We start from the raw sequence: 17,886 nt of genomic DNA on the forward strand, positions 1-17,886 counted from the left end.
CACAGCAGACATCTGGCAATGATAATTTTGTATTTTCCTAGTGGGGACCCCAAGCTTAGAAAGTCATTGAGTATTCATTTAGTTTCTCTCTTACCCTAATTCATAGATCAGGGAGCTTGGTTCTGACTGTTTTCAATACAGGTAAGCCTTATATTTAATTAGTTTTCATGTGCTTATGGGTTATATATATTTAGGGTAAAAAGGATAGTTCAGCTACAGATTACAACCAGATTTCTGTTTGCATGAATATTTAGAAAAGCAACTGTGTGTATGTGTGTGCCTGGGTAGCCCTGAATCCCAATCTTACCTCAGTCCCCCAAGTGCTATGACGACAGATAAATGCCACAGTGCTTGGCTGAAAGCAACTTAATATTGTCTCTTGGTATATCATTTTGTAGTTTCACTGTATTTTGCCTAGACTTTAAAATCTCAAAATGGCATGTCCAGTGGAGAATTGTACTCTTCACTGTAAATGCAGAGCTGACCAACATTTTATTTTACAGTTAAATGTGTACGGCATGTTCTTGTATACATTTATTTTGAAAATGTTCATTGGTTATTTGTGAAACCGTCAACACAACGATCACCCTAGATGTTGCAAACCGTCAACACAACAATCACCCTAGATGTTGCCATTTTCATAGTCTTGGGAAAGGCTGGTCATGGCACATGCATATGATCTTAGAGCCTGGAGGACAAGGCAGCAGATGCAAGAGTCTGAGGTCACCCTGCAGAGCAAAATTTTGTCTGAAAAAATAGAAACAAAACTTTTTTTTTCTTTTGTATTGGACTTGAGCTTAGGGCTTCATGTGTCCCCCACAGGCAAGCTTTCCACTGCGCTTGAATCCCTGGAAAAAACATTTTTAACTTGACCATTCACTGTACTCTAAGCTAATATTTTGTTGTGTGATATGTCAAGATTTTTTATTTTTGCTATGTACAAATCAGCCTCATATATATCAGTATGTTTTGGACATTAATATTTTAAAAGTCTTGATACTTTTATTGTTGTTTCCTGGAGTGGCTTCAATGGTGTTTACCTTCCTGTTTTGCTAATTTTAGGAAGTGAAGGCATATTTTATGTGTATTTAGCAGCAGGTAAGGCTGACATGTTAACATCTATTAGCAATTAAATTTAAGCTTTCATATTCTTGACCCACACAGAAGTGTAGCAACATTATTCCTTTGAGATTCGGCATCCAATAGTTAGTTCTTCTCTTTTCATTGTTTTGTTAGGGTGGATAGTTTCTGTTGATGCCCTTGACCCTTGTGGTGCCTCTGAGGAGTTTTCTGGGTAGTATACATGAGGCTTCTTGGCTTTGTTCTTTTGCTTTCAGTATACCTGTTTATGTTTCTTGGGATCAAACTAGGGCCTCTCATGCTGCACTCCCGCTCTTAAGCTTAAATTTGTCATTTTTAATTGAGTCTCAGGCCAGTTCAGTGTGTATCACTGGTTGGGAGTAAGTTTCCTTTTGCTTTAATTTTTAAACTGTATGACTTGAAGGCTCACATTTATGCAGTGTACACTTGGGTTGAGTTTAGTCATTCCTCATTTCCTGCCCTTAAAGAATTCTAGAGCTCTTTAAACTCAGGAACATCTGCAATGATAAATGTCGAATTTTATTCAGATTCCTGAGAGGAAAATCTGGTAAGTAATCCAAATTTAAGAACAAAAAATGGGCTGGAGAGATGGTTCAGTGTGTGAGAGCGCTGGCTGCTCTTCCAGAGGACCTGGGTTCAGCTCTCAGTACCCATGTAGTGGCTCACAGCCATCTGGAACCCTTCTGCTCTCCATGGACACCAGACATGGCACATGTTACATAGATATACTTGCAGGGAAAATACCTGTACACATGAAAATTGAAAATTAACTTTTTTAAGTTATCAAAAAATGGAAAACCATAACTGACACAACATTGAACCAAACTAAACATACCTGGGTCAGTTTGTGACCATTTTGCTAGATAGAAAAAAAAAAAGATAAAAATAGAACAGTGAGTAGAGCCTGTGGCTTACAGGTGCTGTCACTATGCACATTATCTTGAAAAGGTAATCCCAAACCAGCACTGGCAGGAGGAAGATCACACATACCACTGCATAGGCAGTTAAGAAGCCTGTAGACTAAGCAGTGTTCCATGGCTAGGTATGTGGGTAAAACACAAAGGAGTTCTCAGTGTCTTACTTGTCCAGTTAAGTTAGTTAACATTATTTGCCAAAAGACATTTATCAAGTTTGCATCACCCACGTAAAACTTAGCTGTTATACCAAGCACTGTAGTGTATCTTAAATGAATTTTTCTTGAAGATAAGTTTTTCCTAAAATTAAAATCCTTTTGATAGGCTTTTTATCAAGCTAGGGTCTTACAGTTGCACCCTGCAGCACCCGCTGGCTTGATAGGCCGTGGACTCACAGAGATTGGTGGAAATTAAAACCGTGCCCAGCTCATTTGTTTTTTTCATAAAGAATGGTTTTCATTGTAAGGCTCAGTACGTGTTAATACAGCAAATGCGCATTAGTGTTGAACCTTGATCAAGTCGGAGACTGACTAACCCTGCTTCTCTTGTTTAAGGAGCTGCTAGGTGTTCTCATTGGGAAGGTGCACAGTGCAGCTTCTCCTTTCAGAGTAGTGTGACCTTGAACATGTTTTTCATTAAACCTAGTCAGTAATCCCAGCTGAAGTTTTTACTTGGAAGAATTAACACACTAGTAAGTGTCTCATAGGTGAAGATACTAAGTGCTTTTGCCTTCAACAGTTGACTGCCTTGAGTTGGTTTTGGTGGGTGAAATGTGTTTTGACACGAACTGTCCTCCAAAGTGACTGATGGTATTGAAAAGTGTACCACAGATAACTTCACCAATGGATGTGTTTATGCTGAACAGATTGTTGGGTGAGTGCTAGTTGGAGGAAGTTATGTCGCTGGGGAATTTATTTTGGAAGGGTGTGTCTTGTCTTTGGGTCTTCCACTCTGGCTCTTCTTCCAGCTGCCATGAGATGAACAGTTTTACTCTGGCATTCCCTTCCTTTCCACCAGTGTTCTCCTTCAACACAAGCTCACAGTGATGGGTCAGCTGCGGGTGGAAACCTGAAACTACACGCCCAATAAGTCTTTTTCTCTGTTACTGTCACAGCAATGAAGTGACTGTTCCTTCACCTAGTGTTGGATTTAGACATCACTAACTTCTATGCCCAGATGAGAATCAGAATGTACTGTAGTCAAGCAGCTACTCTTTTCTGAGTTGGGAGTTGTTTCTGCAAATTAGGCCTTCTTGTGTCCCCACTATTATGAATGATGGTATGTGGTATGACCACAACACAAGTTGGTTTTGTTTTAGAGATTAAAGCTAGGCCTCTCCACTGCTAAGCGAGCATTCTACTGAGCTATACCTGTAGTGCAGAATGCAAATTTGAAGTGCTATTAGGAAAGAAAATTATGTTTTAGCACATACACTTATATCATTCATACTCTGCTATCTTATTTATAGTCATTGATTTACCAATTGGTATTATATATTTTAGGAACAACTAAAACAGAAGACATTTACCCCTGAATTTGCATATAGCTTATGTGATCCAGAGTCTCAGTCTTATTCGTAGTTCGTAGAAAAGTGCAGAGGGATAATAAATGGGCAGAACCAATTGAAATATAAAATTGATAACCAAGGTACTTAGAGCATTATTTAGCTTTAATACCTGAAAACTTCTGTGCATGTGAGAATGTCATATGTTATGGCCAAGATAGAAAAGAGTTTCAGCTAAGCTGAGGTTGAGGTTGTAGTGTAGCTCAGTGTTTGGGCACTTAACCTAGCATATGCAAGGCCCTGTGTTTAGTCCCTAGTACCGAGCACACACACAAACATACAGAAGGGGGAGAGGGGGGAATAGTAGAGTTGGACAGAATTTATCTGTTTGTTGGTGTTTATATTAAAGGACAGATACATTTTCCATAAATCTGGAGGCAGAAGTTTAAGATCAAGATGTTGGTAAGTTGAATGGTGAGGGCCAGACACCTCTACTTCTGAGAGGGTACCTTGGTAGTCTCCTGGCAGAGGAGCACTTGTCACAAAGTGGCCAGCTCTCTCCCCTTTTCCTAGTGAGTGTGGAGCACATGCATCTTAGGAGGTCATTCTGATCAACAGAAGTTCTAGGAATACATCCCAAAACAATCAGGAAAGCAGAGATTAGTACTTTTTTCCTTAGCCAGCAGTCAGAAAACAGTGCGTGAATGGATGAACAAAATGTGCCATAGGTGTAGAAGGGATTGTTCAGCCATAAAAAGCAAATTAGATAAACCTGACAACTTGGTGAAAACATGTATGGTGCCACTTCTCCAAAACACTTAGAATAAAAAAGTGGTTACCAGGCCTGGAACTGAGAGAAAGAGTTCAGTGGGAATACTGAATGTCACAGATGTCCCTAAATTAGATACTTTTAGTAGTAACCACTGGACATTTTCTCCAGTAAAACTCCCTAACAAGCCAAAAAGTGTTAGAAAAAAAAAAACCCAAAACAAAAATCACACTATTAAATCTTAAATGGCACTTTTAAAAAGGGAAGATGGGCTGGCGAGATGATTCCCAAGTGCTTGCTGTTCTTGAGGACCCAAATTCAATTCCCAGTATCTGCACCAGGAAGCTCACAACCACCTCTAACTCCAGCTCCAGGAGCTCAGACTCCCTCTTCTGGCCTCTGCAGGTACGTATGTGCACACACAAAGATGGCCACACAAAAATCTTAAGACATAAGACAGCACAGAAGGTACCCTATGGAAGTTCCTAAGTAGAAGGTCAGTGCTGGTGTCTGGGACCCAGAGAACTCCACCGTTTTAAAAGATACTCTTTGTAGCTACCTCAGATAGTCATGAGGCAGAGCTGGCTGTGGAGACTCCCTGGCTGGAGGCAGTTGTTAATCTTCACTCCTTGTGTAAGTAAAATGGCAGCATTACAGAGGTTGATACCTCACCGGTAAGTGTTTTGAGTGTCTAGACCTTTTCCCCACAGCAGAGTGACCCAGCTAGTCCTGGATCTGTCATCTCCTCTAGAGATTGTATTACCAGGCCTGAGCAAGAGGTCAGGTAGCTTGCACACCCCATTCTCATCCAGGAAGTGTCAAAATATATATATTTATGTTTTTTTATATAAGTTTCTGACTCTAGAATTAAAATGGTGTTATGTTGCATTCTTGTTGAAACAGCAATAATACTAAACTATTATTTCACACATGGGCATGTTAGAAACTGGGTTCAGAAAGTCAGTAAGCCTAAGGGGCTGCCTTCATCATCGGGTACCTTGGACTGAGTCACAGAAGAGGACAGGCAAGTTGATACACTCGGGATTTGGCATAAACAAGTAGAAGGGAAGGGAGCAGTAGTGAGGATTCTGAGTTTAGGGATCTTCCCAGCATACACCGCTTCCCCTCGGACCTGTACTTCTTTGAGATTACAGGCACCCAAATCTTGTACTGCTGTAGTGACTGCCAACACATGCCCTATCCCATATAAGTGTTCACATTGCTGCTCCCCTCAGCCTAAGTACGGTCATGTGTGGGCCTCATCCTAGACTCCTTAACACAAATATAAGGACAATTGCCTAGAGTTTTTCTTTGCCCATTTCCCTTATAAGTGATTGGTTCCAGGATCCAATAAACTATACGTAGGTCTCTATAGTTAGGAGTGTGTGCCAACTGTTTGATTTGGTTTTTGAGACAGGGTTTCCCTATGCAGCCCTGGCTGTCTAGAACTTCCTATGTAGACCAGTCTGGCCATGAATGCACAGAGATCCATCTGCCTGTGCCAGAGTGCCTGCGCCACCATCACCCACAGTTACACACTGTGAGAAGGATTCTTGGATCGACACTCCTCCTCTGAATTGGATTCAAGTCTGTAGTGGACCTGACATTTCTAGCCAGTTTTTTGTTCTGGGACCACAGAAAACGTCCTGTATCCTTCCCAGGGACACCCAACCCACTGAAGACCAGAATTCTAGTTTTAATTACTTTATTAAACCAACATTTCTGTAATAAACACCAACAACTACTTGAACAGACTCATTGCAATTTTGATTATGTTCACAAATTAGGGCTATTTTGCTTACTGGTGCCTAAAACCAGCCTTTCCAGGACCTCTTGGCACCTCATACTTAAAATTACAACCAACATTGGAGCCTAAAGTTTGCTGTCAATGAGACCAGGTCTGGTCTTGACAGTAAAGCCACCATCAAAAGCTGCATTTAGAACTTCATCCAGGCAGCTTGCTGTGACAAAACTTAGATCTTGTCTGATGTTGCTTGGTATTTCTTCAAGGTCTTTTTCATTCCTCTGTGGAATTATGATCTGCTTCAGTCCTGCTCGGTGTGCTGCTAGTACTTTGTCTTTAATACCACCTACCTGCCAGGCAAAAGAAGACAGCTTTCAAGGTTTACGGTCACTGCCAAGTGCATCTACCTTTTCCCAAACCATCACTTAAGACATTCAGCCCAATTCCCATATTGTGATAGTACAAGCTGGGAAGCCACTAAAAGGCTTAATGGTAGCCTATTTAAAATACTTCTGCTACTTCCATATTTTTAATGAGAGAAAATCTCAAATTTTAATGACTTTTTTAAATTGTCATTTGCAACATTATGTTTAGGTTAATTGTGTAGCAGCATTAAATTAGCGTGGTTATACTATTCTTAGAAGAAAGGATTTTGGAAGATTTTACCATAAAGAAATAACAAATGGATGAAATAAAAAACACTTTGATTTAAATGTTGTAAATGATGTATTGAACACCATGCTATCTATCTCAATATATACCATTTTTGTTTTTATGAAATAGTCTTAAATGAACAAAACAGCGTTTACAGAGGAAGTTCAGATGTATACTGCAGGATTACTGTCTTCATTACCACAAAGCAACAAGGCTTTTGTGCCACCTAAAAACAAGTACACTCTGAACTAGACTCTTGGGGTAGACTGTAGATTAGATTGGCCTTGAACTCAAAGATCTGCCTGCCTCTGCTCTCAGCCCCCAAGTGCTGCTATTAAAGGCATGTGTCAGCAAGCCTGGCCCCTTTTGTGGCTTAAAAACAAAACAAAACTGCCTGGCCAAGTGGTGGCACATGCCTTTAATACCAGCATACCAGAGGCAGGAGGACCTCTGAGTTCGAGGCCAGCCTGGTCTACAGAGCATGTTCCAGGATAGCCAGGGCTACACAGAGAAACCCTGTCTTGAAAACCCAAATCCAAAACAAAACCTCCCCCTCCCCCCCCATAAAACCTATGCCTCATAATGGCTCCTTCACAAAAGGGGGAGTCTAATTCTCTTTCCCTCCAATGTGGGTCTGGCTTTGTAACTTGTCTATAAGAAGCATACTATATTGGAAGTGATGCTATGTGAATTTCAAGGCAAAGGCATGAAAAAGAAAGCTGCCTGGATTGATGTCTTGAATCACTTGCCCTATTAGGTATCGAGGTATCATGTCTGAGGTTATCTACAGAGACTGGGAAAGCCCATAGGTGAGGACTTGGGTCTCCTATGCATCACACAGAAGTAGGCCCGCCTGCTCAGCCACCCAGGTGACTGGCCTGCAATTAGAGACTGAGCCAGAAAAAAAAAAAAAAAAAAAAAAAAAAGGCTGCCTGCTGCCTAAACTGCTCAGAGACTTCTAACACCTGCTGCAGCCTAACTGTAGGCCTTCCTCCACAGCTGTCACCCAGCTTTACTATGCTTTTCTGGAGTGCCTTCTTCAGAGCAAATTCTGAGACGGTCTTCCTTCTAGTATGGAATGTCTATTTTACACTCACACTTGATTGAAAGACAGCAAGACACTATATATAATACTGTTTACACTGTATATCCAGTGTCATTCAGTGAGCTGAGAACTCCAAGAACATCTTTGCTGGTTGGAGCTATGTTGAGGCTACGTTTTGCTCCAGGATATGCTTCTGTTATTTCTTCGACTATTCCATCTTGCTGTTTGCTATAATTCCTGTTAGATAATAGATATGCCAGATTGATTATGCCATGTATTTTTTTTTCTAGTCCCTCTTCAAACCGAAGACACACTCAATCCAAAATCCCTTTTATTTCAGCCTTAGCAAGTATTTTTTTTTTCTACCATTTTTCTTCATGGTTTTTGTATGGTTGAATGAAAATACTGAGGCACAATGGTTTTAGTGGTTTTTCAATATAAGGAATTGAACTGAGTCTTATATGCAAGGCTAAGCAAGTCCACTGCTACTGAGCTGAATCGTTGGCTCCTTTTTACTTTGAGGACGGGTCTCACTAAGTTGCCCATGCTGCTCCAGTCTTCTTGATTTGCTGGGGTTTAGCTGTGCCTGACCCCTTAAGGGTCCTACCTACTGGAACTTCGATAATCTCACTCATAAAAGGACTTTAGCAGAGTAAAGAATATTAGCTCTTCTTTTGTTTTTGCTATGGCTCTGTTAAAATTCTGTCCTGTCTGACAAGTTCTGAAAGCCCTAACACTCAAGTCCTGCGTGTTTAACCACAGCGTGTTTAACCACAGCATTAGCAGAGGCAGGTCAGGGTATGCACCGGAGCCCAAGAACCTACGGATAAAGGCAGGCTTTTTGAAAGTTTTTCTTAACATTTATTTATTTATACAGCATTCTGCCTGCAAGTATGCTTACACACCAGAACAGGGCACCAGATCCCCTTACAGTTGGTTGTGAGCCGCCATGTGGATGCTGGGAATTGAACTCAGGACCTTTGGAAGAACAGCCAGTGTTCTTAACCTCTGAGCCATCTCTCCAGTCCCGGCTTTTTGAAATTTAATAGACAACTTTAATTTCAGTTCTAATTTCTATACTGCTGGTTTTGCTGTAAATCTTGCCAATTACGGTAATCTAAGATTTCTGCAAGGTGCTAGGATATCAATCAAAAACTGTGGGATGAGCTTAAAAGCAACAATCTCATTTTATGTACAGGCAATGCACTTAGACCACAGACATTCAGGTGAACTACTGATCTTTCTACACTCACACTAATGTTTCTTTTCTCTTAAATAAATCTTTTTAGATGACAGGGAAGCATGAGAGACGGTGCAGGTTTCCTTTTACTTGACTAAAAGTTTAAGATATGTTAGTTACAGGTATTAATAATGTCTATTTTAAACCAAAGTTTTTACAGAAAGAAGACTACTATTCATGTAAATTTAAATCTATTAGTAAAAATCACAAGCACATGATCTGTTTTCTATACTTACTGGAAGAACAAGCCCCCTCAGCGTAATTTCTCCAGTCATGGCTACATCTGAGCGTACCAGCCGCCCACTGAAAAGTGAGGCGAGACAAGTTACTATGGTAACACCAGCAGATGGTCCATCTTTTGTGACAGCTCCAGCTGGGAAGTGCAGATGGATGTCTGTGTTGTCAAGAAGATCAAAACTTCCAAAAGCTTTAAAAAGAAAAAAAGGGTTTTAATGTAGAAAAATTAAACCCATTTTTTTTCCACTAAATAAAATCAAACATAAAAATGAATGTTTTGTGTAAATGGATCTTTAAAAATATTAATGGCTAGTATACTTAGTGAGAATACTTAGAGTGAGGTGTGGATGGAAAGATTCATTTTATTCTAAGTATGATTTAAAATAAAACTTCGTTTTTGTTTCTAATTCAGGGACTAGGTCAAATAGTCCTAACATGGTCACTAAAGTCTTTGTAGGGGTTCAGAATCCAAGCTCTGGACTTAACTGAATGGTGTCACCTTCGTTGAACAGTGGAAGATGCTCCTTGGATCATGATCCAGGGCCCTCCTCCTCAGCCGTGTCCCCACCATGTCTAGTCCACGTACCATTCGTCAGGTGGTATTTCTTTGCATTGCTTCGAAGCCAGCTAATGGCAAGATGAGCAGACTCCTTCATGACGTCTCCAAGCTGGCCAGTCAGGGTTAGCTGGCCCTCACCATCCATTCGGCTTGCCTCCACAAACATGATCTTGCCACCCAAGGGAGTCCATGCTAAGCCTATTGCCACTCCGGGTTGACTTAAACGCTCAGATACCTTGAAAGATGAAAATATCAATTATGTCAACGCGTAGAAATTACTTCCAGAGCAATTTAATCATATTGTTCTGTAAGACTGCTTTTCCATAGCAAACTTAAGCACTAACCTCTAAGAACTTGTTACTTAACATTATTTGGAGTCACATGCCTCACTATCTGGATGTCTGCCACAAGTTACTTGACTTGTTATTTAGCATTTACCAGATGCAATTTAGTCCTAGAATATGGGTAACTGACTTCCAAGAGCTTGGTAACGTTATATATGCCTTGATTTTCAAGAATCCATAGTTTCATCAGTGTATCTTTATTAGACTGCGAATCTCTACATACCCAGTGTGGCTGGCTGGGTTTTCAGTATGTGAGTTTGCTTCAGGGAGCAGCCGTCTCTCACAATTGTCTGAGGAGGGGTAGCTCATGGGCTTTCTGTTACCACTCCTAGCCCCGTGCTGCTTGGCTGCCAGTTTAAGTGGAACAAACTTTGCTGGGTTATGAATCCACGTTTATAAGCTATAGTTTAACATACTCCACGTATGAAGATGCAAAGGAACAACTGGAAGACAGCAGACAGCAATGCTGCTTTTGACTGCACCCATGTCTCCAGACTGCCCACCCTGTGGTTGTGTTTGTCAGAGAAAGTCAAGTACAGAATGCCACCAAGTGCAGCCCAGTGCGGGACTTCCCTGCTGCCAGTACCTGGGTCACTAGGGAACAGCAGAGGCTGGCTGGCTTCCGGGAGGGAGCTCGGTGCTCATACCCGGTCTTTTTCTAGCAGGCATGTGCAGTGGAAACCGTGGCATCACTGAATCCACTGGGTAGTCAGTCAGCTTATGTTAAAAGCTCACTTTGACCTTTAACCTCACAGGTAGATGGCAGATTAGCTAGCCTTCAGCCCCAGCCCAGCTCACTTCCCTCTGGTACCAGTGCCTACTCTGTTCTATATTTAATTGAAAAACATGGAAAAGATCAATATGTAGGCCACCAGTGCTGCTTAAGAACAACACAAATAGATAAAATTTCACAATTTAAAAAATTATTACAGAGTCAATTTTCTTTTCATTACATGGCTTCTCTCTAGGGATGGATGAACTAACCCTTAAGAATAACAAAATCACGTTTAACATAATAAGCCATTTATTAAAATTTTTTTAGTAGCTGTCAATCATGTTCTTACAGCTGAATCCTTAAAACTATTGTTGCTTCAAGAAATCAGGCAAGAGGTTAGAGAGGTAGCTCATCAGTCAAGATGATCCAGGTTCCGCTACTAAAACATGTTGGCTCAGCCAGGTGCCTGTTACCTCCAGTTTTAGGGGATCCCATTCCCTCTTCTGGCCTCCATATATGCCACATATGCCGGTGATACATAGACATATATTCAGGCAAAACAACCCATACTCATAAAATTTAAGAAGAAACCATGCTGGAAGGAAGGTGCTGTGAGTGAAAGAGTTTGCCCTGCAAATCTGATAACCTGAGTTCAGTCCCAGGCTCAAGTAAAAAGCCGACCATGGCAGCGCATATCTAACCCGAGGATTCCTACAGGAAACAGGCAGCAGAGGTGGAGAAGCTTATGGACCAGTTAGCCTGACATGTAGTATCAAAACCAAGAAGGATCTGTCTCAAAACAAGGTGGGAAGGCAAAGGTATGTTTTATAGAATTCCCTAAGTGGCTCAACAAAACAACTTCAAAACCCTGTTCACCTACCGCACTAACCTACTCACTTCCCATTATCATTACTCAGTTGTGGAATCACCAGTTCTATCAGCTAGCCCAGGTGGAAGCTTGAGGTTGAGACGATTTTTCAAGGGCTGGGGAGATGGCTCAGCTGCTAGAGGTGCTTGCTGCCAAGCCTGATGGCCTGAGTTTGATCCATAGAAGAACTCATATAATGAAAGGACAAAACTGATTCCTGAAATCTGTCCTCTGACTGGCACATACATATAGTGGTATCCGCCTGTATGAGCAACACACAAACCTTCTAAAGATGTTCTCCTCACTATGTTTCAAAGTAGAATAAAAGTATCTCAAGTTCATCCCTCTTCCAGGGCCTTGTGCATGTCAGCAAGCAGTGTATCATCAAACTCTAAGCCCAGCCCTCAAATTGATTTTTGTTCTCTTCCCACCCATACTGCCCATTAGGCTAACATGCATATCGACAAAGCATTTAGCATGTTTAAAGAAAAGCTTAATGAATGCTAGACTGCGTCTCTTAGCAGTTGCTTTTTTTAAGGGGGGGAACCCTGAAAACGTTTGTGAGTGTGTACATGCATACACACCACAGAATGTGTGTGGAGGTCAGAGGACAACTTTGTGGAATCTGTCCTCACCTTCCACTGTGTGGGATCTGGGGACTGAACCCTGGATCTCAGGTATTGTGGGTAATCTCCTTTAATCTGCTGAATTGTTTCTCTAGCCCTGCTGGTTTTAATACTTCAAATAGCAACACTTAAGGAGCATTTGCAATCTAATGCTCTAATGCATTTATATTGCTTTTACTTCACATGACTAAAGTAGTGGTATTTGCAAATGTGCAAAGTTCTTTGTGATCTTTTTAGTGTAGAGGAAGACTTATGGACCCACCAAGATTTTACATTCACTTCAGTCCTTTCACAAGGAGCTATGGCAAACTAGTCAGGCTCTGGCAGATATTACAAGGATATAAATGTGAATATGCTCCAGGATTGACAGACCGCAGAAGATGAAGGACAATGATACAAAAGCATAGCAAGCCGCAAGTGCATCCACAGAGTGCCTGGCAAGATGGGACAGTGTGAGGGGACAGGATGAGCAGGCTCTTAACAAGAGTGAGGTTTGCAGACTGCCTACTAGAGTCTTCTTTTACATTCAAATTGGTAGACATATTCACATGTAATGGCCAAGATGCTCTAAGGAAATTCAAATGACATCAAACAGCGCTGTTAAGCCATGTTTACAGTTTCTCCTTTCTGTTCTTTCTGCTGTTTCTCTGCCAGAGCTCCTAAAATGGCAAAAATGCATCCAAACCCAACATCAGCTGAGAAGGATTATACATCAGAAACATGTTTCAATCCTTTGTCTTAATATAGTTTAAATTCTCAGAGAACTGCTGGAATGAGCCTTTTCTGGATAGTCTAGGAACATGGGATCAGAACCCCTGTTTTCACTCATGAACTCACTGACTCCTAACAGCAAGAAAGCAGATTAACTACTTTTTATAACCAAAGTTAAGTTCAGTTTCTTTTAAACTTAAATCCATCATATCTTAAGAATTCAAACAACCCAAATAATGTCTTTGGTTACATGATTCAAGTTCAGATTCACTGTCAGGAATAAACAAGGCCAGTTTTGATAACCGGGAGCTTGGTGGGTAGGCCATTAGCTTCAATAGCCAGTTCAAAAGTTAATACATGAACTAGGTAGATGGGTGCAGGGACTCTTTCTTCTCCCCTCGGTTGTAACCCTTGGGGGAAAACATCATCACTGATAATGATTCTAAATTTCTGTTGGACAGACTGCCCTATGTTTAACAGATTCATTTTCTAGACATCTTTACAAATCTTTCCTAGGAACTTACCCATGAATACACCTACATATCTAGATCCCCAAAGGGCATAATGCCATCAATGCTCTACTCTATAACCCATGTCCACCTGCTGCCTCAACTCATCCTGGCTCTTAGGACTTCTGTGAGGTGGGAAAGGGAAAGGCAGAAAAGATAGCAATAGTGTTAGACCAGTACACGGCTTAACTTCTGAGAAATTATACACGGGACAGTAGGTTTGGCACTAACAGCAGTCTGACCTAAACTAGTTCTTGTTTTCAGATGGCTGGCATCAGACTGATTCGCTGCCTCCTTCCCAAACCCTCAAGGGGCACAGGACAACAAGACATCCTTGATTTTAATGCATACAACAGAAGACAGAATTCTCCTGCAGAGGCAAGTCAACAAAGTTGAGTCACTCACGAAAGGGAGAAAATGACTAGGTCAGCCTGGCTGCCCAGAAGAGGACATGACTTAGGTCACCTTCCTTCAGGAGCCACACAATCACATCAGGCACCTAAATGCAACAGCAGACAGGAAATTTCCCATATAAGACAGAACTTCAGCCTCAGAAAACCCAAGTCTACTTGCCCAACATCAAGCAAGACCCAGTGCAAACACAGCTATGAGAATGATCACCTCCAGCTCATACAGTGGCGGTCCCAGGATGTCTTTCAGGGCATGGGAGTCAATCAGAATTGGCATTTCAGGTGGCAGGGCTAAGTCCGCAGTGTCACTGATGGACTCAGGTTTTGCATCTTCCAGCACATGTTCTTTGCAACCTAAGAGAAACATTTAATTAGAAGTTCTGAGAGAGCTGCTGGTTTGAAAGTCCATTAGTAGCAAAGAGCAGTCGGAGGCACAACGAACAGCAGTTCAGTTGTTTCTGCCTTTATGGGCACAGACCTATACATAGGTAGAGGAATCGGTCTTTCAAAACCCTTAAGGGGCTATTTGCAATTGTCTTTACTTGTTTACTGTCTGTGTCTGGTGAAAAGAGGCAAGCTTGACTGTCTTCTTTTAAAATATAAAGTCTTTCATTGAGAATAATGTTTGGTTGAGATCCCAGCCCTTGGAAGCCCCAGGAGGATCACCAGTTCAAAGTTTGCCTGGGTCATACAGGGAATTTAAGAGTAACCTGGCCAACTTCATGAGACTACCTCAAAAATAAAAAAGTCAGGCATGATGGTGTATGCCTTTAACCCCAGCATTTAGGAGGTGGCAGGTGGACCTCTGTGAATTTGAGGCCAGCCTTGTCTATATAGCCAGTTCCCGGACAGTAAAGGCTATTTATATAGTGAGACCCTGAAGAGCGCTAAAACCTTTTAAATAAATAGATAGACAGACAGACAGATAAATGATAGATAGATAGATAGATAGATAGATAGATAGACAGAATAAGAAGCAATAGCAGCTGTGAATATATTCACTAGGAGAGTGCTTTCTTATCATGTATGAGGATTTAGGTTCAAAGCTTAGCACTGAAAACAAAAGAACTATGAACTATGAACTATGAACTGTGAACTATGAACTATGAACACCGGGCACAATTCACCTCGTGGCCCCAGGGACCAGGCGCTGAAGGTACAAATGCAGTACATGACTCAGTATAATTGTGTTGGGTCAGCATAGGCTCAGCCTTAGGGCAAACTCAGCTCCATCTTATGGGCGTTTGATATGGTGTTCCATGTTTTTTTTTTTTTTTTTTTTAAATGTTTTTGGAGACAGGGTTTTACTACATAGACTAGGCTGGCCTCTAATATCTAACCTCTTGGCATCAACCTCCTAAGTGCTTCAATGTGCCATCACTTCTGACTGGGTGTCTTCTCCCACTTTCTAATGGCAAATGTGAACTTGGGAATGACAGATCCCTTACAAACAATGTGTGGTTTTTGTTTATATGTTTGTTTAAGACAGGGCCTTGCTATGCTGCCTTTTGCCTCACTCTTGAGTGCTGGGATTACGGGCATGTGCTATGGCACCTAGCCAGCAATGACTCTTCTGTAAGGATAAAGCTCAACCTCCAGGTTACTACTTGCCTATAAATAACTGGCCATGCCACTCTGAAAGACGTAGAAGCCTAGTTTGAGATACTTCTCTCCTTTGGAACATGCTGCTTGGATGATAAAGTAAAAAGTACTCATTTTCACTTGAGTTTAGCACATGGGAACTGGACTACACTAAGCTCAGAGCTTACCCCCTCATCCTTACCAGTTTTTGTAATTCATTAGTGAAAGATATTACATGACCTGCAATTGGATCTAAAAGAAGTTAAAGTTTAAAACTGTAGGGGTCAGGGGAACTGGAGAGATGGCTAAGCAGTTTAGAGTACTTGCTCTTGCAGTGGACCTGACCTTAGATTCCATCACCCATATGGCAGCTCATAACTCTCTGTAACTCTAGTTCTAGGGGATCCAATGCCTCTTATTGGCCTCCTTGAGTGACAGACACACATGGGGTGCACAGACATTCAGGGATGTAAAAAAGGTAAAATATTGATATACATAAAAAATCAAGCAAACAAATCGGAAGACAATCCTTACACTCAACCTGTATGGGGCTGGTGATGAGATGGCTTTCTAGGGAAGGGCATCTGCAGCCAAGCCTGATAGGCGGAGTTCCCAGGTCCCACATGGTGGAACTAGAGAACTGGCTCCCTTCAGCAGATACATGAAAAGCCAAGCTAACGCCAAAAATTACCAATCTAACAGTAATGGTGAGTGAATTAGATGAAATACCAGTCAAAAGACTCAAAAGAATGACTATAATAATTAGGAGGAATTATTCTAAGATAGACATGCTGAAGACAGACCAATCTGGCATGATAGAAATTAGTCAAATAAAAATCTCTGTGGAAAATGTCACCATAGAATGGATCAAGGAAAGGACGGCTTGATGACAAACCATCCAATAAGAACAAAGACAAAACAATTCCAAATATACGTGGCATACAGAAAAGATAAAATCTATGGGTAATAGACATAGAAGCAGAACATAATTCTAGAGACACAGAAACACTAAAAAATCCTAACGGTCTAGGCATGGTGGTGACATCTTTAGTCCCAGCACTTGGGGGCAAAGATGGCTGGGTCTCTGTGAGTCTCTGGCCAGCCTGGTCTACAGAGCAAGGTCCAGGCCATCCAGGACTACACAGTGAGACTCTTTCCATCTCAACAAACAAACAAACAAACAAACAACAAAATTTCTCAGTTTTGAAAAGATATGCCAGTCCAGACACAGGAAGTATTTAGGGCACCATAAAGTTAAAGACCAGAAAAGAAAAAGACGCCCTTCTGTCAGAAGTGAAACACTAAATATATAAAACACAAAAAAAGTATACTGAAAGAACTAAGTGAGAATCACCGAGTCACACAGAAGCAGGTCCATCAGGATAACAGCGGATTAGTTAGCTGAAGCTTTAGAAGTTATGAGAGCCTAGACATTTCAAGTTCTAAAAGACAGTACCAACCAGATACTATACTCTGCAAATCTATCTGCCATAATTGAAGGAAAAGTGAAGACTTTTAACAATAAAAACAGGCTAAAGGAATTTATGAACATCATATCACTTCTACAAAAATTACCTAAAAGAATCATTGGGACTGAAGAGAAAAAAAAAAAAATCCATCCACAAGGTCACAGAAAACAGTAAGCCATGCTAGAATAATAGTTAAGGAAGAGAAACAAAGGAAAAAACCCAAATGCTACAAAAATCAACAAAATAACAGAAATCAATATATACTTTTTAGTATTCTAAATCTTAATGATATCAATCCCCCAATCAAAATACACAGATTAGTAGAGTGGATCAGAAGGCAGGAACCATCTTGCTGCCTCCAAGAAACACATCTAACCATAGACAACCTTAGGGTGAAAGGATGGATGGAGGTACTTCAAGCAAATTGACCTAAGAAACAGGCAGGTCCTCCTTTCCTAACATGTGACAAAACAGACTTCAAACCCAAGCCAGTAAGAAAAGACAATCCCTCAGAGTTGATAATGGAGATAATCAAGAAGCATTATGATTTTAAATATATGTCTCAAAATAGGTGGACTCAATTTCATGCAATAAATAGTAACAGACATAAAGGCACGGATTAAACCTAGCACAACAATAGCACGTGACTTTAGAACTTCATTCTCATCAGTTGACAGGTCTTCCCAGCAAAAAATAAACAGAGGGACAGGACAGATGGCTCAGCAGGTAAGAGTACCGGCTGCTCTTCCAGAGAACCCAGGTTCGACCCCAGCAACCACATGGTGGCTCACAACCTCCTGTGACTCCAGTTCTAGGGGATCCGACACCCTTTTCTTGCACCCTTTTCTTCCATGGGCACCAGGCATACACACAGTACATAGTATAT

At 41.2% G+C, this 17,886-nt stretch overlaps 1 protein-coding gene across 1 annotated transcript in view; it reads right to left on the minus strand.

The window, feature by feature from the left end:
• Positions 1-5,976: 5,976 nt before the first annotated feature.
• Positions 5,977-17,886, minus strand: part of Lonp2 (lon peptidase 2, peroxisomal) — an 87,355-nt gene continuing 75,445 nt past the window's right edge. Inside the window, exons 12-15 of the mRNA XM_021656639.2 lie at positions 14,162-14,304; positions 9,795-10,002; positions 9,208-9,398; positions 5,977-6,382 (exon numbers count right to left, since the gene is read on the minus strand). Of these exons, the coding sequence (XP_021512314.1) occupies positions 6,161-6,382; positions 9,208-9,398; positions 9,795-10,002; positions 14,162-14,304 (764 nt within the window). The 3' untranslated portion in view covers positions 5,977-6,160. The remainder of the gene's footprint in view (positions 6,383-9,207; positions 9,399-9,794; positions 10,003-14,161; positions 14,305-17,886) is intronic.

Source organism: Meriones unguiculatus, chromosome 10 (genome assembly GCF_030254825.1).
Source record: "Meriones unguiculatus strain TT.TT164.6M chromosome 10, Bangor_MerUng_6.1, whole genome shotgun sequence".
Taxonomy (NCBI): domain Eukaryota; kingdom Metazoa; phylum Chordata; class Mammalia; order Rodentia; family Muridae; genus Meriones; species Meriones unguiculatus.